Consider the following 23,726-nt stretch of genomic DNA (forward strand, 5'->3'; position numbering starts at 1 on the left):
TTTCTTTGTTTGCATTCTAACCTTCTCCTTACTGCTCTGTACTATTTTGTTCCCTCCCCCCAACCATTCTAGTTTAAAGGATCCTGAGTAGCCCTAGCAAATACCTCTGCCAGGATTCTGGTCCCCCTGGGATTTAAGTGTAACCCGTCCTTACTGTACAGGTCACATCTCCCCCAAAAAAGGTCCCAGTTATCCAGAAACTTAAAACCCTGCCCCTTACTCCACCCCTTCAGCCACGTGTTAATCCTCCACCTCATTCTATTTCTATTCACACTGTCACGTGGCACAGGGAGTAATCCAGAGATTACCCCCTTTGCGGTCCTTCTTTTTAACTCCCTACCTAACTGCCTGTACTCACTTTTTAGCCAACACCCAGCAGATCAATCATGATAATTTTGGGGGTCAACTTATATGCTTGATACATGATAAAACCATTAAAATGATGCTGAAAAAGGGAGGGGGTCGATATCTGCCAGTTGATTTATACGCCAAAATATATGGTACTTCTATCAGGTCACCCTAAACCTAACCCTCCTTTATAGGGGAAACAAATCCATCCATTTCAATCCAGGACACATCCTGGTGAATATTCTCTCTCCAGCACAATCACATACTTTCTTTCCTCCCAATACTGTGGTGACCAGAACTGCACACAGTTCTCCAAGTACGATCTAATCGGTGTTTAGTAAAGTTAAACACAGATTCCAAACTCCTAAACTCCATGCCCTGACCTCTGAAGGCAAGCATGACAAATGCCTTCTTCATCACCTTTTCTACCTATGCTACCACTTTCAGGGAACTGCAGATTTGAATTCCAAGCTCCCTCTATTCATCAAATAGCCCCTTTCAAATTGCAGCGCCTGGGTAATCCTCCTGGGATCTGGGTCCATTTACTAGGGCAAAGGTGCTAGAATTGGGGACTCCAAGGTGGTTGATATTGACCCCCAAGGGTCAATGGGACCATCCAGAGGGGTCAATAAATGCCAGGGGATAGATAAGAGGTCAGTAACACAGGGGGTTGATAACCCGGGGGGGGGGGGGGGGGCGGGGAATTGACGTAAAATAGCGCCTCCCTTGCCTGTTTCAGCACAGCCGCCACTGCCTTTCTCCACCCGGTCCAGCACAGCTGCTACCACCCCCCACCCCCAGCATGGTGTGGGGAGGCTTAACTGCCATGAACCATGACCTGCCAACAAACTTCCCCCTCATCGTGCATTCACCAGATGGCAGTGCACAGCCTGCAGACCCCGGGATGCTGCATTTAACAGATGTGTGTTTTCTGCCCCTTAATTTGTCCTCCAATTGAGGGTGTAGGGCCTACACTCCCAAATAGAGGACAAATCAATGAGGGCTCAAAAGCTGGACTGTCCGGCCTAAAACTGGATGTCTGGCCACCCTACCTAGTGCCCCCCTGGTAGGTCTTACCCCACTGTCCAGCCCCCCTCCGTCCAGCATTTCCCCATTCAGCCCCCCCTCCCCCCCAGCCAGACACCACCTCACCCCCCCCCCCCCCATGTCCAGCACCAGGACTCCATGACTGGGGGTCATTGAGGGACCATGTATTCCCTGAAGGTGGTCGATGGTCTAAAAGGTTTGAGGGCCCTATGCTAGAAGCTCCTTTTAAATTGCAGGGAGATTGGCCCATTAAATTGTCAACCAGGCAATTTAAGGGGGATCCTGCCCCCGTAATGACACATCACCCATTCACCAGAAGTACTGCCGAATGGTCAGATGCTGGGAGCCCGGTGACGCATGCACGCAAGTGCTGATCTCACCAGAATAAGTGGGTCAGCCATTTTCATTTACAAATCAGCCATGGACGAGACCTAGGTAAGTTTAACTGGGTTCCCTGACTACCTCTGAGGTAGGCCAGGGACCCGATTGGGTTCTGACCAGTTGACTCGGTTGGACCCTTTCAAATTTCCACGTAATTGAGGCGCTAACAATGCAAATTGTCCGGTAGTTTGAAAGGGCCTAATATTTTTTAACACACCACTAATTACTGTACATGTTCTACCCCTATTTGACTTCATGTCACATTTGTCAGGTTTAAATTGAATCTGCCAATCAGTGCCGGATTAAGGTATTGCAGGGTCTGTAGCATTTATTTTAAGGGGCCCTAAATAGTGTCAACTGGCGCACACGCGATGAGGGAGGAATTGTGACGGCAGCACTCTCCCCCCACCACCCCGAGATAATTTCTGATGCTGAACTTGCATGTCCATTTTGGTAAGTTTGAAATAGTCCTAATTATTCTTAACAAAATGATGCTAGCTTTCTCAGATAACTATATATTCAGTGATTATCAGTGGCATATCTAGAGAACATATTGCCTATGGCAAACTCTGAAATTATGACCCCTCCCCTATTAAAACTTACTTACACATTTTGCACTTACACTAAAATTACACTTACACTTTAATTGCTCCCCCCCTCCTCTCCCCTCCCCTGTTGAAACTTGCACATTTTGTTAAAACAAAAGGTGCTTACGGCAGTGGTGGCGGCTGGGTCAATGCAAGATCAATGGCCGCCTTCATTATCCATAATCCCCCATGCAGCTGGAACCTCTACTGCTCTTCCTTGCTGTCTGCAGCATGCAGCTCCACCGATATGTAAACGAACAAAACCAGCCAGCTGACTGAGGGGCCGAGGTGAGGATTACTTTTTGTTCCTCTAAGGCGCGTTTCTGTTTACATTTTTGTTTTAATCAGGGTTATTAACACAGGTTATCAGTGTTGTATCTCATAGCCGCTGCACAAAGATGAAAACAAAAATATTTCCCATAATTTATAATACATAACACATAATCTGGTCCTGCTCCCAATGCTTCACTAAGCTCTCCATCTGATTGAAATCCTGCTGTAGCTTAGATGATCTTCCTAACAATATATAACACCACAATAATCATGTCATCAGCAAACCTACTCACTTCCAAGTCATCAAAACACATCACAAACAGAAAAAAGTTCCAGCAATATACTATCAGTCATAAACTTCCATTTATTCCATCCTTCTACCACTATTCTCTAACTCCTATCACCAATTTGTCAGCTCATCAATAAGGTGTCCATATGCTTTAAGAAGGTCAGTAAATTAATTCCAACGATGAAGAACTTCAGTTCCGTAAATGGACTGGAGAAGTTGTTCTCCTTGGGAAAGAGGACATTCCACTGTGATCTGACAGATGTATTTAAATCATGCAGCCTGTAGAGAGAGTAGATAGAAGGGAACAGTTGCTACTGGCAGAGGGGTGAAGAATCAATGTCACAGAATGAACGTGATTGGCAAAAGAAACAAATGTGACGGAAAGAAACAATTTTTTTAAAGTACAGAGTTGGTGACTGGAGTTAATTATTGGGGACAATAGAAAAGACAGATTCAATTGTACCATTAGGTAGGGAGCCGGATAAGTCTCGGAAAGGAATGAATTTGTACTGTTATGGGTGAGAGCAGGGACAAAGGACAAGATCCGAGGAGTGGGACAAGCTGCAATGCTCTTGCAAAGAGCTAGTGTGCACATGATGGCTAAGTAGACTAATCCTGCGTTATTATTTTGTGATTATGTGTGAAGGGGCAAAAGAGGGATGTGAAGGGCTGATTGCATAAGAGCGCAGTGGAATGAAAGAGTGAGATTATGTTATTGTGGCTGTGAGAATTTTTGAGATGGTGGGATGAGAGGATGATGAGTAGGATCAGGGTGGATGAGTAGGATCAGGGTGATGAGTCAAATCAGGGTGATGAGTCGGATCAGGGTGGATGAGTCGGATCAGGTTGGATGAGTAGGATCAGGATGGATGAATAGGATCGGGGTGGATGAGGCGGATCAGGGTGATGAATAGGATCAGAGTGATGAGTCGGATCAGGCTGATGAATCGGATTAGAGTGATGAGTCGGATCAGGGTGATGAGTCAGATCAGGGTGATGAGTCGTTTCAGGGTGATGAGTAGGATCAGGGGAGGATGAGTAGGAACAGGGTGATGAATAGGATCGGGGTGGATGAGTCGGATCAGGGTGATGAATAGGATCAGGGTGATGAGATGGATCAGGCTGATAAGTCGGATCAGGGTGATGAGTCGGATCAGGGTGGATGAGTAGGGTCAGGGTGATGAGTCGGATCAGGCTGATGAGTCAGATCTGGGTGGATGAGTCAGATCAGGGTGGATGAGTCGGATCAGGCTGATGAGTCGGATCTAGGTGATGAATAGGATCAGGGTGATGAGTTGGAGCAGGCTGATGAGTCGGATCAAGCTGATGAGTCGGATCCGGTGGATGAGTAGGATCAGGGTGAATGAGTAGGATCAGGGTGATGAGTAGGATCAGGGTGGATGAGTAGGATCAGGCTGATGAGTCGGATCCGGGTGGATGAGTTGGATCAAGGTGAATGAGTCAGATCAGGGTGATGAATAGGATCGGGGTGGATGAGTCAGATCAGGGTGATGAATAGGATCAGGGTGATGAGATGGATCAGGCTGATAAGTCGGATCAGGGTGATGAGTCGGATCAGGCTGATGAATTGGATCAGGGTGGATGAGTTGGATCAGCGTGGTTGAGTAGGATCAGGATGGAAGAGTAGGATCGGGATGGATGAGTAGGATCAGGGTGGATGAGTAGGATCAGGGTGGATGAGTAGGATCAGGGTGGATGAGTAGGATCAGGGTGAATGAATAGGATCAGGGTGGTTGAGTAGGATCAGGATGGAAGAGTAGGATCGGGATGGATGAGTAGGATCAGGGTGGATGAGTAGGATCAGGGTGGATGAGTAGGATCAGGGTGGATGAGTAGGATCAGGGTGGATGAGTAGGATCAGGGTGAATGAATAGGATCAGGGTGGTTGAGTAGGATCAGGATGGAAGAGTAGGATCGGGATGGATGAGTAGGATCAGGGTGGATGAGTAGGATCAGGGTGGATGAATAGGATTGGGATGGATGAGTAGGATCAGGGTGGATGAGTAGGATTAGGGTGGATGAATAGGATCGGGATGGATGAATAGGATATGGATGGAAGAGTAGGATCAGGATGGATGAGTAGGATCAGGGTGTTTGAGTAGGATCAGGGTGGATAAGTAGGATCAGGGTGGATAAGTAGTATCAGGGTGGATAAGTAGGATCAGGGTGGATGAGTAGGATCAGGGTGTATGAGTAGGATCAGGGTGGATGAGTAGGATCAGGGTGGATGAGTAGGATCAGGGTGGATGTGTAGGATCAGGGTGGATGAGTAGGATCAGGGTGGGTGAATATTTTTTAATGGTTCTGGTTACTTGTGTCTTATTTAAGAGACTCAGGAAATGCAGAATGATGATATAATCAAAGATGACCTAAATCACAAAAAGTTGTTAGTCAAATGTGACCTGAGTTATTCATCATTACTGAGTTTCCAGTGGAGGGGCAGGAGGGAAAACCTGCAAACAAAGAATACCAACAGGAAAAAAAAACTGGTTGGATTATTTGAAAGCAATACTTAAACTAACATTTGTACTTTAAATCAATGAATTAGTTTAATCACCCAGTGTAGTTAGACACTGAATTGTAATTTTGATAATCCAGGCACGAACCATATAGGTTACTTACTTGGCAGTTTCCACTGATGCACATGTGCAAGGTTTCAGTATAACACCTAGTTCCATCGAGCACTTTTGGTGCCAATTCCACAATCAGTGTAGTTCCCTTTGCCAGACATTTCAATGCACAGGGCTTCTCGGGGTCATTGTTGACAGGAAGCCATTCGTAGTACTGGCCTTGATACATGACATCATTATGAGCAGAGCATTGCTGAGCACGAAATTCCCCAGATCCTGGAGGGCAGTCCTGTAAATAAAGAACAAAAAAAGAAAAGAAAACCGATTGGATATTAGAACATAGAACAGAAGAGCACAGTACAGGCATTTCATCCCACAATGATGTGTGGACCTATTCGAACCTACTCCATGATCAATCTAAACCCTTCCCTCACAGTCCATAATCACTAATTTTTCAAACATGTAGGTACTCAGCTCAAATTCTTTTAAATGTCCTATTGTGCCAACCTCAACTGCTTCCCCCTGTGATGCATTCCATGTACTCAAAACTTTGTGTACAAAAAAAACTATCTCCCCTAAATGTTCTCCTGCTTACCTCCTATATGGAGGTGAACAGAACTGAACACAATACTCTAAGAATTTTCTAACCTGGGTTTTATAGAGCTGTGAGCAACATTCTAGGCATATTCTGAGAGCAATGCTTAAACTCAAACATTTGTACTAAAGAAGGAAATTATCAATAAATGATCACCAAGTGCAGTTAAACACTTAACTGTGAATTTGTTAAACCTGGCAAACTTCAACCTTTTATATTAAAAACATTTTGAATACATTGTGAGGTGGTGAGGACTTATGATGCAAAAATCTATCTGCAGTTTAAATATCTCTTTTTACTTTTTTGTGCTAGTTTACATTAATAATCCATAATTCATTCATAATCTATATTTGTAATTTTTCCTGTTCTCTTGTACAGCAGACCTGTCCACAGTGCCATGATCTTGGCTAGAGCTGCCTTCCCAGATGAGCCGTCTCCCCCAACAGTAAACAGTTTATCGGTTTTGGAGGGAGATGACTGCAGGGGATTCCTGCACTAACCTTCCTGCTTCTGCTCTGTCTGTTGGTCACCCATTCCCTAACTTTCCTGAGGCTCTTAAACTATGGTATTACCAACTCATTCACAACACTCCAAGTGTCGTGGATTTTCCAAAATGAATCCATGAGTAGCTCCAGTGCCTTTATGTAGTCTGTCAGGAGCTGTGGGTGGATACACTTCCTGCACACATTAGGCACTTTCAGATGGCCAAAATACCTTGATGTAAAGCCACATATTTGATCTCTATGTGGCTGTCAGGAGGCCACCTGGAAGCGCAGGAGGCACCAGCAAGGTGCACTTGGCAACCCTCCTCCAGGAGGGATAATTGACAGAGCACTGAGGTCCCTCCCAGCACCTGAATGCAACCAGCTAAAAGCAGCTGCTAAGGGGATGACAATCAGCTGGAAAGCGCCTGACAGCCCCCCTCCCCCGGCGCGGGACATCAGAGCAGGGGCAGCCGGCGCAGGCTGTCAGCGCTGGGGCAACCAGTATGGGATGCTGGGGCGGGCTGTCCCCACACTGATCCCTCTGCCCCATGTCGATCCCCACACTGATCCCACTGCCCCGCTCTCTCTCCACAGCCCTGTATCAGTCCCCACACTGTGGGGCGGCCGGCACGGGCTGTCAGCGCTGGGTTGGCAGGCGCGGGATGCCAGGGCAGCCAGTGCGGGCAGAACAGTGGGATCAGTGTGGGGACCGACATGGGGCTATGGGGACAGAGCAGAGCAGTGGGATCAGTGTGGGGACCGATACAGGGCTGTGGGGAGAGCACGAGCCAGTGGGAACAGTGTGGGGACTGATACAGGGTGAGGGGAGAGCATGGGGCAGTGGAATCAGTGTGGGGATCTGACGTGGGGCTATGGGGAGAGAGCAGAGCAGTGGGATCAGTGTGGGAACCAACACAGGACTGTGGGGAGAGCACGGGGCAGTGGGATTAGAATTGGAGTGGGGACAGCCCACGCTGGCTACCCCAGCACTGACAGCCCGCACCAGCTGCCCCAGCTCTGACAGCTCACGCCATCTGCCCCAACCCTGACAGCCCAAAGGGACAGTAGCCTGAGTGCGCTCCGAGGCACCTCCCGTCAGCTGTCCCTTTTAGGTGGCCATCGCTGCACTTTCAGCGCTGCCACCTGAACAACCATTCCACAGGTCTGAATCTGCTTCTGAAGGCGCATTCTTGGAGGAGAATGCACCTGAAAATGGCTATTTTTATCAGGAACAAGGGCAGCATCCCTGAGCTTCCTCATTATGCAGGAGGAGCAGGACACTGATCTGAGCTCACTTGCCATGAGTAAAAACTTTGAGGAAAAAGTTTGACTGGCTTTGGAAGTACTGTAGTAAAAAAAAAGTAGAAAAAATGTTTGTCAGTATAGCAGTATCGAATAGCATTAGCTTAATTTAGCATGCATGAAACAATTATGAAATTTTCCAAAAATTTGATTTTCAGATTCCAAATTAACTGATAATTTTGTTGTCAGACCAACATTGAGAATTTGGTTTCAATTCAGGAAACATTTTGGGTATCATAGATTTTTATTAATTAGTCCTATTTTCGCGTAATTCCTTTTTACCTTCAGTTCAAGATATCAGTTACCATTGAACTTTGCTATCCAATTTTTTCAGATTTTTTTTATTGGCCAAAATCTTGACTTCGGACAATTATCCACCAAATTTATAATGCCTAAATGTCACTTTTTCATTAATTTCAGGTTAGGAGCTTCTTGAATTCTTTAATTTTGAGGCTCCCTCAGGATCTGAAACCTAATGTGATAGGGAACATTTATAACTTTAAACCTGATCACAAACAGTTGCTATCGGTCCTTTATGAACTACTTTTAAGATCCAGGGATAATTCTCTGGACAGAATTAAAATAAACGATGGTAACAAGATTTTCAACAGTTAATTTCTGAAACTACGTGGGACTATCTTTTGAAGCTAGTGCATTCATCCTCTCTTTGTGCTAGACACTCATTAATACAGATTAAGGTAGTACATCATGCTCATTATTCCAAAATCTAATTAGCTAAATTCTTTCTAATCTCTCTTCTAAATGGGACAAATATGTAATTGAAAAAGATACACTGTATCATATGTTCTGGTTATGTCCCTCTCTTTCCAATTTTGGGAAGGTGTATTTCGTACCTTGTCTTTGGTTCTTAACATTACTGTGACTCCAAATTATTTTCTTGCTCTTTTTGCTATAAGTGGGCCAACGGGTCTGAAATTGACTGCTTCACAATCCCAAGTAGTTACCTTTGCCTCCCTCATCGTGAGAAGGGTCATATTAATAAGATGGAAAGACATTATCCCTCCCACTCATACTGTCTGATATGATAGTATGTCTGACTTAGATGCTCCACTACTGAAAGAAATCTTAACTTTGTTTTATTCATGGGGTTAATTTCTTAATTATTTTCAAAATTTGTAAGGTGAGCTTACTTTTGATTTTTTTTTTGACCCCATTGATTACCTTCCCTTTTTATAATTATGTAGTGGACTGTTTATGTTTAGCCAATAGCTTCTGAAGGGAGGGGGTTGACAATTAGTATTTTTTTTTAGGTTTTTTTCCCCAATGTAAAATAGGTCTTAATACCATTTTTATAATTATATGATTTGCTAACACTTTGTTATTATGGACCTATGTAACATGTACTTGATGAAACCAATAAAAATATTGAAAAAGATTTTTTCAAAATAATTAAATTTTATCAAGATGGAAAATTAAGCTGAGCAAAAAATGATAAAAGCAGCCAAAATAAAAGTGGAAGACTTGATCTTTACATTCAATACTGAAGCAACACCGAGCATTTTACTCATACATGCATAAAAGGAGTTAGGAAGCTCAGAATAAATATGTTTAGTGTGATTAGTTTGATATTTTCACAACGTTACAGCTAGTATATGGGGCAAACAGAGGGAAACGGTTTCTCGTGCACAAGCATCGTCTAATGGATAGAGGCAGATATTTCAACATTAAGCCCAAGAAGACGTGTCACATAGGAGACAATTTGGCCCATCGTTTCTCTATCAATCAAAAAACGTGCCTTACAATCCATTTCCACTTTGCAGAATTAGGTCCAAAATCCTGCAGCTCATGTTTCATCAAGACCACATCTGAATCGTAGTGGTTAGCGCAATGCCTTCACAGCACCAGCAATTGGGACTGGGATTCGAATTCCGCACTGTCTGTAAGGAGTTTGTAAGTTCTCCCTGTGTCTGCATGGGTGTTCCCTGGGGGATCCAGCTTCCTCCCACCGTTCAAAAATGTACCGGGGGTGAATTAGGTGTAATTGGGCAGTACGGTCTCATGGGCTATAATGGCCTGTTACTGGCTATTCTAAATTTCAAAAATTAATACATTTAAATGTGAGGAGGCTTTCTCCCTTTAGCATCCTTTATTATCGCTGTTCTAGACCCATCACCTTCCAGGTGAAGATGTATTCTTTTATCTGCCCTCTAATCCTTGTTCTTTAAATCAATATTTCCCCTTATTGTTGACCACATGCTGCAGGAAATAAGACTTTCTTATTTATTCTATCGAGGTCTCTGACAATTTTATACACCTCAACTAAGACTCACTCAGCATCTGCTGGAATAATGCAATATTTCTACATCTCAATAGATTTCCATGAACATGCATAAATGAGGATAGGAAACATCATTGAAAACAGTGTGTTTGAAGTATGGGACTCTTCAATAGATATGTTTGATGTTGCATTAGTTATTTGAGTTTTTTTAAATATAAAATCAAAGATATGAAGTATATGTGGAAAAGGCAGGTGAATGAAATTAGTCATAGATCAGTCCTAGTCCCAATGCACAGCAGAAATGATTTGAGGATCTGAATGCCACATTTTGTCCTCATTCTCACAAATAACAAAAGATCTGCTGATGAAGAAATACATCCTGGCAATAATATCACTCTGCATATTAGGACTGAAGTATGTAAGATCACTGTCCTATACCAGTTGTACATGCGTTGCAAAACTAGCAAATGTTGACAACACAAACATTCAGGAGCATGGTATCAGTGCCAGTTAATGAAAGAAACATGATCCTGCCAAAACATAGAAAGGTTCGCCCGTCAAGGATGAAGAAAACAAATTATATTGCAATTAGTGCGAGCATAAGTACTCACTCCACAGGTATCTGATCACTATTAAAAGAGCATAAACAATTGTTAATTCCTCAGTCGATAGAAATACATTTCACTTTTTTTGTATGATTGAAAGCCATCACATTTACACAATCAATTTAACTGTTTTTGAAGTTCCTAAATAGATGGGTTAGACACACTGGACAGTGAGAATCTGTACTGTTCAAATTACACAGTCTAAAACATTTTAATGTTTGATTTTGCAGCAATTCTAAAAATTCAGTTTCCCAAAGATTACTTTCACAACATTAGAACTTTGCAATGATTGCATCACATGCCAAGTTCAAAAGTTAGTGTTCTGTTTATGTAAACACATTTTGTCAGATACTTGAAAATCACTAGTTTGATATGATCCATTATAGTATATTCATGGCTACAATCATTATTTGAGTTTGCTAATCTTGAGTGCTAATTAACCCAGCACAGATTTCTCATGTTGCAGATATGTGTAAAGCAAGATTTTTTTGAAATAGAAATCGGGGCTACCATCTGGACTTAATGTAAATTATTGGATCTTGGTTGCTTTATAATTGTTTACATTTGAAGGGATGATATCCTTCCAGCAGGGAGTTGTCAAGAAGAATCCCTTTTAAATATTCATAACAGTGGTCCTGGGGGAAGAGGTGCACAACGGAAAATGCTATGCAAATTATTGCAGTGATGTGTTTTTGCAAAAGTTATACTAGATCAGGCATCACTCCTCCTTGCTGACCATCAACACTGGCACAGCTCAAGGCTGTGTCGTTAGTCGTCTGCTCTATTCACTATAGAGTCATAACTGTATAGGCCAGGGATGGTCAACCAATGGCGCATGTGCCAAAAGTGGTGCATTGGATGATTAAAAATGGTACTTTGCTGCCAGTGATAATAATAAAAAGGAAGCCTACTCATGCAAAAAATATTAATGGTTAATACATTTTATACTATAGGATCCCATATATAGTATATGGGATTCTGTAGCGTACCTGTAAACTTTTTATTTGTAAATAGGGATCAGTTTGGGGACCAACACGAGGCTGTAGGGAGAGAGCAGGGCAGTGGGATCAGTGAGGGAACCAATATAGGTCTATGGGGGAGAGAGTGGGGCAGTGGGATCAATGTAGAGACCAACATGGGGATGTGGGGAGAGAGCAGAGCAGTGGGATCAGGTATACAGTATACAATTTCTTATAGCTAGTGATTGCTCAAGGTAACTGAGTAATTATGGGACCACAATCGCATATGTGGTCAGACGTAACCTGAACGGACATTAAGCGGCACATACCTGATGTCACCACTGTTATTGGACAAATAATGGGAAATGATGATGCGACACGGGGATGGTGATCAAGAATCTGGTTGAGTTGTGTCAACAAGACCAAGGAGATTATTGTGGATTTTAGGAAGGGGAGGTCAAGTGACCACACACCTGTCTGCATTAATGAGACAGAGGCAGAGACCCCACATATCGAGGTAACTGTGGATAATGCCAACCAACGCCTCTAGTTTCCAAGATGTTTGAGGAGATTTGGTATGTCATTGAGTACTCTATCCAACTTCCACCAATGTACCGTGGAACGAATACAAAGTGGTCACGTCACATCTCGGTTTGGTAATTTGAGTGCCCAGGAATGCAGAGGCTGCAGAAAGTAGCAAATAAAGCCAAGCCCATCGTGGGCTCCCATCTCCCATCCACTGAAGGATGAAAGATGCCACCTTAAGTAAGCAGCCAACATAATCAAGAATCCCCCTCAGCCTGGTCACAAGGTCTTCTCACTGCTATCTTTGGGGAGAAGGTACAGAAGCCTGAGGTCCAGCACCTCTAGGTCCGAAAATAGGCTTCCTCCAATGGCTATCAGAATATTGAACGACTTCTTACTACCCCAACCATAAACTAATCCAACACCATAAAAAGATTTGAAGCACCTTGATCATGTACTTTCGTGATTATTATTTAATATGAGTATCATTTACATTTATTATCTTTCTGTACAGTAAATTAATGTATACCAATGAAATTTTTATTTCACAAATTTCCTGTTTAGCTGCAGTAAGTAATAATTTTGATGCATATGTGCACTGTATATACGCATTCAATAAATTCATCGTCATTAATTTCACTGTGTTGTGTGCATGTGATTTTCTGCAAAATTGAACACTAAGTGGCTCTCTCAATGCAGAGAAAAAGCCTGACTGTAAAGGTGGAGATTCTCTGGCACCGACTGCAACCCTCTTTTTATATATATAATTTATTATTTTTCACACTGTGAACCATATCAACCAAAATATGTACAAATGTTTCTCATTAAATTTACACAGTGGCATTTTCTCCCTTTTTTCCCCCTTTCCCTCCCTCCCCTCTTCCCACCCCCCTCCAAAACCCATAAATATTCAACATATACGATACAATAAAACCATAAAACAATATCTTCACTCAAAGGAAAATAAACAAGAAAAATGCGTCATCTATTTGTTACACACTGACTCTAGTCGTTTTGTCTTCTTATCATTTTAGGGGATGGAGATCCGAGGCAAGCTCTCTCTGTTATGTTCCATGTATGGTTCCCAAATTTGTTCAAACAATGTGTCTTTATTTTTTAAATTATATGTTATTTTCTCCAATGGAATACATTTATTCATTTCCATGTACCATTGCTGTATTCTCAGGCTCTCTTCCATTTTCCAAGTTGACATTATACATTTTTTTTGCTACTGCTAAGGCTATCATAATGAATCATTTTTGCGCTTTATCCAATTTGAGGCCTAATTCTTTATTTCTTATGCTACTTAAAATAAAGATCTCTGGATTTTTTTGTTATGTTATTTTTTGTGATTTTATTTAATATCTGATTTAATTCTTCCCAAAGCATATTCACTTTCAAACATGCCCAAATTGCACGTACAGTTGTTCCCATTTCCTTCTTATAGCGAAAACATCTATCCGATACTGTTGAATCCCATTCTTTTAATTTTTGAGGAGTGATACATACCCTGCGTAACCAATTATACTGTATCATGCATAACCTTGTGTTTATTGTATTCTTCATAGTTCCAGAACATAACTTTTCCCATACTTCATTTCTTTATGTTTAAATTGTTTTCCCACATCTGTTTAAGTTTATAGTTTATTTCATCATTTTCCTTATCTTGCAGCTTAATGTACATGCTTGTTATAAATTTTTTAATTATCATTGTGTCTGTAATCACATATTCAAAGCTGCTTTCTTCAGGTAATCTCAATCTGTTTCCCAATTTATCCTTTAAATAAGCTTTCAATTGATGATATGCAAACATTGTACCATGAGTTATTCCATATTTGTACTTCAACTGTTCAAATATTAATAAATTATTTCCCAAAAAACAATTTTCTATTCTTTTGATTCCTTTTCTCTCCTATTCTCTAAAGGAAAGGTTATCTATTGTAAAAGGGATTAGTGGATTTCGCGTCAATAATAATTTTGGTATTTGGTAATTTGTCTTTTTCCATTCTAAGAGGATCTTCTTCCATGTATTAAGTAAATGATGCAATATTGGTGAGCTTTTATATTGCACCAACTTTTCATCCCACTTATAAAGTATATGTTCCAGTACCTTCTTCCCTATTTTATCAAGTTCTATCTTAGTCCAGTCTGGTTTTTCCCTTGACTGGTAAATATCTGATAAATACCTTAATTGTGCAGCTCTATAATAATTTCTAAAGTTTGGTAACTGTAAACTACCTTGGTTATAACTCTCTTTTAATTTATCTAACACTACCCTCGGTTTCCTCCCTTTCCACAAGAATTTCCTTATTATTCTCTTTAGTTCATTAAAAAAAAATTCTGTTAAAGGACTTGGTAACGTATGAAATCAGTATTGTATCCTTGGGAACACGTTCATTTTAATGCAGTTTACCCTCCATATCAATGCTAGCGGTAATTCTCCAATGTTCTAAGTCTTTCTGCAATTCCTTTATTAGTGGCTAATAATTTAGTTTGTACAAGTGGCTTAAGTTATTATCTAACCTGATCCCTAGGTATCAGATTGCTTGTGCTTGCCATTTAAATGGTGATTCTTTTTTAAATTCTGTATAATCTGCATTACTCATTGGCATCACTTCACTTTTATTTGCATTGATCTTGTACCCCAATATTTCTCCATATTCCTTCAATTTCTTATGTAATTCTTTTATTGATATCTCTGGTTCTGTTAGGTATACTATGATGTAATCTGCAAATAAGCTGATTTTATACTACTTCTCCTTTATTTTTATCCCTTTTATTTTATTTTCTATTCTTATTAGTTCTGCCAAAGGTTCTATTGCTAAGACAAACAATGAGGGGGTTAATGGACATCCCTGTCTAGTTGACCTACTTAATTTAAATTGGTTCAATACATATCCATTTACTGCTACCTTCGCCAACGGTCCATTATACAATGTTTTAATCCAATTAATATATTTTTCTGTTTAGATTGAACTGCTGCAATACTTTAAATAATTAATTCCACTCTACTCTGTCAAAGGCATTTTTCTGCATCTAAAGCAACAGCCACTGTTGGTTTCTTATTTCCTTGAACTGCATGAATTAGATTAATAAGTTTATGGACATTATCCGCTGTTCGTCTTTTCTTAATAAATCCAGTTTGATCTTGTTTTACTATTTTTGGTACAATCTATTTGCTAATAATTTCACTATTATCTTATAGTCTGAGTTAAGTAGAGATATTCGTCTATATGATACTGGTGTTAATGGATCCTTCCCCATCTTTGGTATTACTGTAATTATTGGTGTCTTACATGAATCTGGCAAGTTTTGTGTTTCTTCTAACTGGTTCATTATTTCCAGGAGAGGAGGAATTAATAACTCTTTAAATGTTTTATAAAATTCTATTGGAAATCCATCCTCTCCTGGTGTTTTATTATTTGGCAGCTTTTTAAATATATCCTGTATTTCCTCTATTTCAAATGGTTTTATCAGTTTGTTTTGTTCCTCTTCTTGCAATTTCGGCAGTTCAATTTTAGCTAAAAATTCCTCTATTTTATTATCTTTCCCCTCATTCTCAGTTTGGTATAATTGTTCATAAAATTCCTTAAAGTTTTCATTAATCTCTGTTGGGTTATATGTAATTTGTTTGTCCTTTTTCCTTGATCCTAATACAATTCTTTTATCTTTTTCTGTTTTAAGTTGCCAGACTAATATTTTATGTGTTTTTTCTCCCAGTTCGTAATACTTTTGCTTTGTTTTCATTATGTTCTTCTCCACCTTATACGTTTGTAATGTTTTGTATTTTATTTTTTTGTCTGCCAATTCTCTCCTTTTTGTTATATCATCCCTTTTTACTAGTTCCTTTTCTGCACTTACTATCTCCCTTTCCAACTGCTCTATTTGCTGATTGTAATCCTTTTTCATCTTAATTACATAATTTATTATCTGTCTTCTAATGAAGGCTTTCATTGCGTCCCATAATATAAATTTGTCTTTCACTGATTCTGTGCTTATTTCAAAATATGTTTTAATTTGGCATTCAATATACTCTCTAAATTCCTGCCTTTTAAATAGCATGGAGTTTAACCTCCATCTATATGTTCTTGGTGGGATATCCTCCAGTTCTATTGCTAATAACAGGGGTGAATGATCTGATAGTAGTCTAGCTTTATACTCAGTTTTTCTAACTCTCCCTTGAATATGGGCCCACAACAAAAACATATCAATCCTTGAGTAAGTTTTGTGCCTACTCGAATAATATGAATATTCCTTCACTCTTGTTTCATTTCCTGCATTGATTTAACCATAAATTTGGCTACTTTATTCTTTTTGCTTGTCTTTTGTCCAGTTTTATCCAACATTGGATCCAAATTAAGGTTAAAATCCCTTCCTATCAATATATTTCCTTGTGTGTCTGCAATCTTCAAAAAAATATCCTGCATAAACTTTTGATCCTCCTTGTTAGGCAAATTCCAAAATTCTGAGTATATCTGACACTTTATCATTACATACCTCCCTGCTGGATCTACTATTTCCTCCTCTATTTCGATTGATACATTTTTGTTAACTAATATATCTACACCTCCAGCTTTTGAATTATAGGATGCTGGTCCTACGTGTCCTACCCAGTCTCTCTTTAATTTGTTATGTTCCACTTCATTTAGATGTGTTTCCTGCACAAATGCTATATCTATTTTTTTCATTCTTCAATAAATTTAGTAGCCTCTTCCTTTTAATTTGGTTATGTATTCCATTAATGTTTATAGTCATATAGTTCAACGTGGCCATCTTATATCTTGCTTACACCTCTTTTCCACCTCCCCACCACCTCCATCCCCCTTTTTCCCATTTTTATCTCTCTTTTCCCTTATTAAACTCAATGTACGACAACACATTTAAAACATAAAATACCCCAACAGTTCCCACACCCAATAATACCTTAACCCCAAATGCTCCCCCCCCTCTCTGAGTTTCCCCTTATACCTTGCCGGGCAACCACAACTCCCCTTTCTATTTTGATTGCGATCTTGCTTGCAAGCGTCAACTGATTTTGTAGTAACGGTTATTCCCTCTCCCCCCAGCCCCCCCAGAAAATACTTTTTTTACACATATAACAAAGCTCTCTCTTTTTTTCCCCCTTACTTCCTTCCTTCCTTTCTCTTTTCCCTCTTTATGTTTTTCCATCTTTATATATACTTTATCGCCATTCTTCATTCTTGTTACAACTCTTCACCTTTTCTTCTTTTCTGCAAACATTCTGCGAATTCTTGTGCTTCCTCCGGATCCGAGAACAGTCTGTTTTGCTCCACGGGTATAAACATTTTAAGCACGGCTGGATGTCTTAACATGAATTTATAACCTTTTTTCCATAAAATCGTTTTCACTGTATTAAACTCCTTCCTCCTCTTTAAGAGTTCAAAACTTGTATTCCAATGGCTTATTATCTTCTCTAATTTTATTCCTTGCTCGCTCCAGTATATTTTCTCTTGTCGTTTATCTCAAAAATTTTACTAAGATGGATCTTGGTTTTTGACGTGTCTGTGGTTTCGGAGCTAGTGCTCTGTGTGCCCTTTCTATTTCCATTTCTTCCTGCATTTCTGTCATTCCCAGGACCTACGGGATCCATCCTTTCATAAATACTTTCATGTCTGTGCCTTCTTCACCCTCCTTCACTATTTTTTCAATTTTCTGAGATAACAACTCTTGTGTCTCTTTAATTTTTTTTGTCACTTTCTTCCAATTTTTCTCTTAAGTAATTTACCTCCATTTCAACAGCCGTTTCCCGGTCTTCCACACTCTCTACTCTTTTCCCTATTTCTATCATGACTAGCTCTAAAGTTTGCATTTTATCATCTGCTCTTTTCATTTTCCTTTTAATTATACTAAATTCTAATGAAAACCATTCTTTTAATGAACTCATTTGTTCTTCAAAAAAAGCTTTATCTATATTCTGTCCATCAGTTTTACCTTCTATTTCTCTGTGAAGATCTTGGTCTTCTTCTTCCTCTTTTTCTCTGTCTGTACCTGTGTTTGTATCTTCTTCTTCTCTTCTTTGTGTTTGTGTTTCTTCTGTTTTTCCTGATGAGCTGCTTGTATCTCTTTAATGGGCCTCCTCTTGCTGGGCCTCTTGCTGTTGGTTGTCCCCTCCTGGGCTGCTCGTCTGTCAGGCCTCCTGTCGTTGATCTTCTTGACGGTTACTCCTCCGTCTTTCTCCCTCATCTGTTTCCTCGCTTCCCCCTCTGCCGCCTTCCTCGTCCTCCAGCTGAGTACCCTGGTGTCGGGCGTCCCTCAGGTGTTCGTGCTGAGGCTGCCCGCTCCTCTGCTGAGCTCTCCTCCCATCGGCATCCTCTTTTTCTTTTGATTGTGCACTGTGCACTTTTGCTTGGCTCCAAGAGCCATTTTTGAAGTCCACCGGTCAGGAGGTCATGACTCTGCAGGGCAGGCACTAACCTTGGAGATCGGGCACTCCTCGCCACCACAGCTCCCTATTCCTTCGTGCAGTTAAAGCCTTCTTTCTTCTCCGGTGACTTTTCTACTTTTTTTTCGGTCGTTTTTATTTTCTCCTTCTTGGGTGCCATCTTTTTTCTCTTCTCTGTCACTTTATCTTCTATTTCTTATATTTTATTTTTGTTGTGCTTTGTCTTTTCCTAACTTTTTTCCTATTTTTCAGGAGATGGCTGGTTTTCCTGACTGGCCACAACTCCATCACATGACTCCCCCGACTGCAATCCCTCTTGAGGAAGGATCATTGGTGGAGCACTGGGCTCCGCCACCTCACATGAATGTACAGCGGCTAGTCAGGGGCAGCTGATGATGTTGTCAGCCAGTCACCCATCTTTCCTCTCTCCCACCCATTCACCCCTCTCCCTCCATGAACCCCTCATGGCAGGGGAAACCGGTGGGAGCCGTGTCAGGGGCAGCCAGTGGGAGTCGTCAGGTGTGGAATGGTCAGCAGGGGGGCTGTCAAGATAGGGGCCATCAGGGGAGGGGGGGGTCAGCGGGAACAATCAGGGGCTGCCAGTTAGGTCTGTTAGGGCACAGGGGCTGTCAAGGGGTGGCCGGTGCGGGCTGTAACAGCCCCACTGGCTGCTCTGATCTTTGGGCCTTTCCAGCCTTTGCAGCTGGAACTGTCCTAGGACACAGAGCGGTTCCAGCTGCGTGGGGGATTTATGGGTTGGGAAGATGGCTCTTGCTCTGCTGTATATTTACGATGGGTGGCACTACTACACTAGTCGCCCGACCTCCATCAGATCTGGAGGGTGCTACGAAGCACCTTTTAGGGCTGCTCCATGAAAGGTAGGTTTATGTTTTCCCTCCGCGCTTATAGCTGGCCTCTAGGTGGAGGCCTGGCATGAAAGGGCCTTATGACTGCACAAAGTTTCCTTGCATGGCAGAGTTCACTGTACACTGGTATTCACTAGTACCTTCAACTTGGGAAGAGGGTGGACACAGGCTTTCCAGCAGCATACAAATATTAAGAATAGTTTCTGTGTTTCAACACCTCCTCAGAGAGGGTTGTGAAAAAACAAGACTTCTTTATGGCTGAAGGAACTCCAAAACTGTGGAGAAGCACATGGAGCCTCAGAAGTTCAGGGGAAGGAACAGTGGTATCATGGAGAATATCAACATTACCAAGGTGTTGAAGACTTGTTGATAGGGTAGTTAAGAAGGCTTATGATGGATTAAAGAATAACTTTTCGAAAATAAATCTGCAAATGGGGATTCATCAGGCGAAACTCTGTCCCGTGGCAAATCTGCCATTTGTTGTTGTCCAGGTTTAGCATTTGCACGTCGGCAATTAGCACATGTCCCTAAGAATCCTCTCCAATAGTTTGCACACCACTGACGCAGGACTCACTGATCTGTAGTATAATTCCCATGGAGGATGCAAAGGTCATTGTTGATGCCCAGCAATCTCTTCCATTCACCTGCTCCCTGGGAATTATCAATCCTGATGTTTTTAAGGAAGATCCTGCACATCCACTTTCTTAAATTCAACAGTCCATAGATTTGTTCTATAATGACCTCACATTGTCCAAGATCCTTCACTCCGGTGAACACTGAAGCAAAGTATTCATTTCAGACCTCGCCTACCTCCTTTGCACCCAGGCACACATTCCATCCTTTATTCTCTAGCTATCTTCACTTTGTTGTTTGATGAATGTAGAGGATACCTTTGGACTTTCCTTAATTCTACTTGCCAAGGCCTTCACGTGGCTCCTCCTAGTTTTCCTAAGTCATTTCTTCAGTTCCTTCCTGGCTACCATATATTTTCTCATGAGCCTTTTCTGTTTTTTTTTCCAAACCTGTAAGTCATGCTTAGGCTATAACCAGATAGAAAGAAGGCTGCTCCTTCATACATAACTCCACTCCTGATTCCACAAAGCTTTTTATGAGTGTGATGGAAAACATTCCTCTTATCTGAACGAATACATCTCCAACACAGCTCAGAAAACTTGCTGCTATCCAAGATAAAGTAGACTATTTGATCGCTATCCACCTACCAGTGCAAGTATTCACTCCAGGAAGATATGTTGCCTAATTGAAGATGTCACAAAAGAAAGCACTCATATCATGTTCCCACTTGGCTTTTCAAAACTGTCCTGCCATTCATTATGACCAATTATGTCCCAGGACTCTTATGTGTCACTTCTCCATTGGGTTCTCAATTCCCTGATCATTTAAAAAAATGTATCTACTTCCTCTTTAAATACCTCCAATGATTCAATCTTCACAGCCTTTAAAGGCACAGACTCTCAAGATTCACTACCCTTTGAAAGAAGATCTTATATATTTTACTTTCAAGTAACCAACACCCAGGGTCAGCGCCAAGGGAGGCATTTGTGGGCATTGCCCCCAAATGAAGTATTGTGACATCCGACCTGCTTGCGGTCATCACCCCCCCCTCCCCCAAATGAGGTATTGTGAACCCCCCACCTGCAGCACTAGCATCTAGAGTCCATGCAATGTAAGCAGCGTATTTGTCTGTTACATCAGAAGGAGGGGGACGGAGGAGGTTCATGGTAGCCAGGTAGGCACCGCCACCAATCTCCCTGCCCCTCTGCTGAGCGAGTTTTTGAACATCAGATTGTGCCCACTGCGGTTACTTTAATGCCCACTGCTAAGACTTGTTCTGACGCCGGCCCTGCCAACAAATCTTGCTACATTTGCTATTCTCACACTAATACAAACACCTCAGTGTCTCCCCATTATGTCTCCAAAAGTTTAAGGAATATAACTTCTCATCATCAAAGTTCTGAAGAATATAGATTTAATTTGTATAACTGCTCATTTAGGATGATATTCTCACTTCAGGAATTAGCCGAGTGAATCTCTTATGGATGGCCTTCAATGCCAGCATATGATTTTTTAAATGAGGGAAGAGAGAGGGAGAAAATTTATTGTCAGAGAAGCACTGCCATTCTTGCTGCAGTCACACAAGTGAGATACACCAAGGACAATAGCATAAATTAAACTACCACAATATACTATGAGACAAAAAAATAATAAATATAAGAGGAGAGATAAATAAGTATTCACAGTTGCAGTATTGGTGGTTAAAGTAGTTTAGGGAGGTACATAAACCTGATAACTGTTGGAAAAAAAGCTGTTCTTGAGCCAACAGGTGCTTTTTTGTTTCACATGGACACAATGCATCTTTGTGCCATAAATTTCCATGACTCAGTGATTCATTCCACCATAGTGTCTGAAGCATGCACTGCAGCACTCTCCTAGGCTGGCTTAAACAGCTCTGACTTCTCACAATCCATACTGACCAGGGCAGGGATATCTCTACCTGTCGACTCTCTTGAAGTCACAATTTACTTTGAACTGGAATTATACTGCTGATCTTTCATCATCTCTAAACCTGGAACTTCCACCACACCACCCCCCCCACCCCCACAACAGTATATGGGATCACCTTCGTCAGAGATGACACAGTCGAGCTAAGTTCTGATCTTGGCTGCTGCTTTTTAAAAAATATTTTATTTATTCAACATATAGATCATCAAGTAATTAACAATAATTCTTTTCTTTGGCTTGGCTTCGCGGACGAAGATTTATGGAGGGGGTAAAAAGTCCACGTCAGCTGCAGACTCGTTTGTGGCTGACAAGTCCGATGCGGGACAGGCAGACACGATTGCAGCGGTTGCAGGGGAAAATTGGTTGGTTGGGGATGGGTGTTGGGTTTTTCCTCCTTTGCCTTTTGTCAGTGAGGTAGGCTCTGCGGTCTTCTTCAAAGGAGGTTGCTGCCCGCCAAACTGTGAGGCGCCAAGATGCACGGTTTGAGGCGATATCAGCCCACTGGCGGTGGTCAATGTGGCAGGCACCAAGAGATTTCTTTAGGCAGTCCTTGTACCTTTTCTTTGGTGCACCTCTGTCACGGTGGCCAGTGGAGAGCTCGCCATATAACACGATCTTGGGAAGGCGATGGTCCTCCATTCTGGAGACGTGACCCATCCAGCGCAGCTGGATCTTCAGCAGCGTGGACTCGATGCTGTCGACCTCTGCCATCTCGAGTACTTCGACGTTAGGGATGTAATCGCTCCAATGGATGTTGAGGATGGAGCGGAGACAACGCTGGTGGAAGCGTTCTAGGAGCCGTAGGTGGTGCCGGTAGAGGACCCATGATTCGGAGCCGAACAGGAGTGTGGGTATGACAACGGCTCTGTATACGCTTATCTTTGTGAGGTTTTTCAGTTGGTTGTTTTTCCAGACTCTTTTGTGTAGTCTTCCAAAGGCGCTATTTGCCTTGGCGAGTCTGTTTATCTCATTGTCGATCCTTGCATCTGATGAAATGGTGCAGCCGAGATAGGTAAACTGGTTGACCGTTTTGAGTTTTGTGTGCCCGATGGAGATGTGGGGGGGCTGGTAATGATGGTGGGGAGCTGGCTGATGGAGGACCTCAGTTTTCTTCAGGCTGACTTCCAGGCCAAACATTTTGGCAGTTTCCGCAAAACAGGACGTCAAGCGCTGAAGAGCTGGCTCTGAATGGGCAACTAAAGCGGCATCGTCTGCAAAGAGTAGTTCACGGACAAGTTTCTCTTGTGTCTTGGTGTGAGCTTGCAGGCGCCTCAGATTGAAGAGACTGCCATCCGTGCGGTACCGGATGTAAACAGCGTCTTCATTGTTGGGGTCTTTCATGGCTTGGTTCAGCATCATGCTGAAGAAGATTGAAAAGAGGGTTGGTGCGAGAACACAGCCTTGCTTCACGCCATTGTTAATGGAGAAGGGTTCAGAGAGCTCATTGCTGTATCTGACCCGACCTTGTTGGTTTTCGTGCAGTTGGATAATCATGTTGAGGAACTTTGGGGGACATCCGATGCGCTCTAGTATTTGCCAAAGCCCTTTCCTGCTCACGGTGTCGAAGGCTTTGGTGAGGTCAACAAAGGTGATGTAGAGTCCTTTGTTTTGTTCTCTGCATTTTTCTTGGAGCTGTCTGAGGGCAAAGACCATGTCAGTAGTTCCTCTGTTTGCGCGAAAGCCGCACTGTGATTCTGGGAGAATATTCTCG

The 23,726-nt window shown here is 41.8% G+C and overlaps 1 protein-coding gene across 3 annotated transcripts in view; it reads right to left on the reverse strand.

The window, feature by feature from the left end:
- Nucleotides 1–23,726, reverse strand: part of LOC138757214 (ADAMTS-like protein 1) — a 464,147-nt gene that overhangs the window by 69,328 nt on the left and 371,093 nt on the right. For all 3 annotated transcript variants that reach the window (XM_069924203.1, XM_069924193.1, XM_069924209.1), the window contains one exon: nt 5,569–5,805. In XM_069924203.1, the coding sequence (XP_069780304.1) occupies nt 5,569–5,805 (237 nt within the window). The remainder of the gene's footprint in view (nt 1–5,568; nt 5,806–23,726) is intronic.

Source organism: Narcine bancroftii, chromosome 1, assembly GCF_036971445.1.
Source record: "Narcine bancroftii isolate sNarBan1 chromosome 1, sNarBan1.hap1, whole genome shotgun sequence".
Lineage (NCBI taxonomy): Eukaryota > Metazoa > Chordata > Chondrichthyes > Torpediniformes > Narcinidae > Narcine > Narcine bancroftii.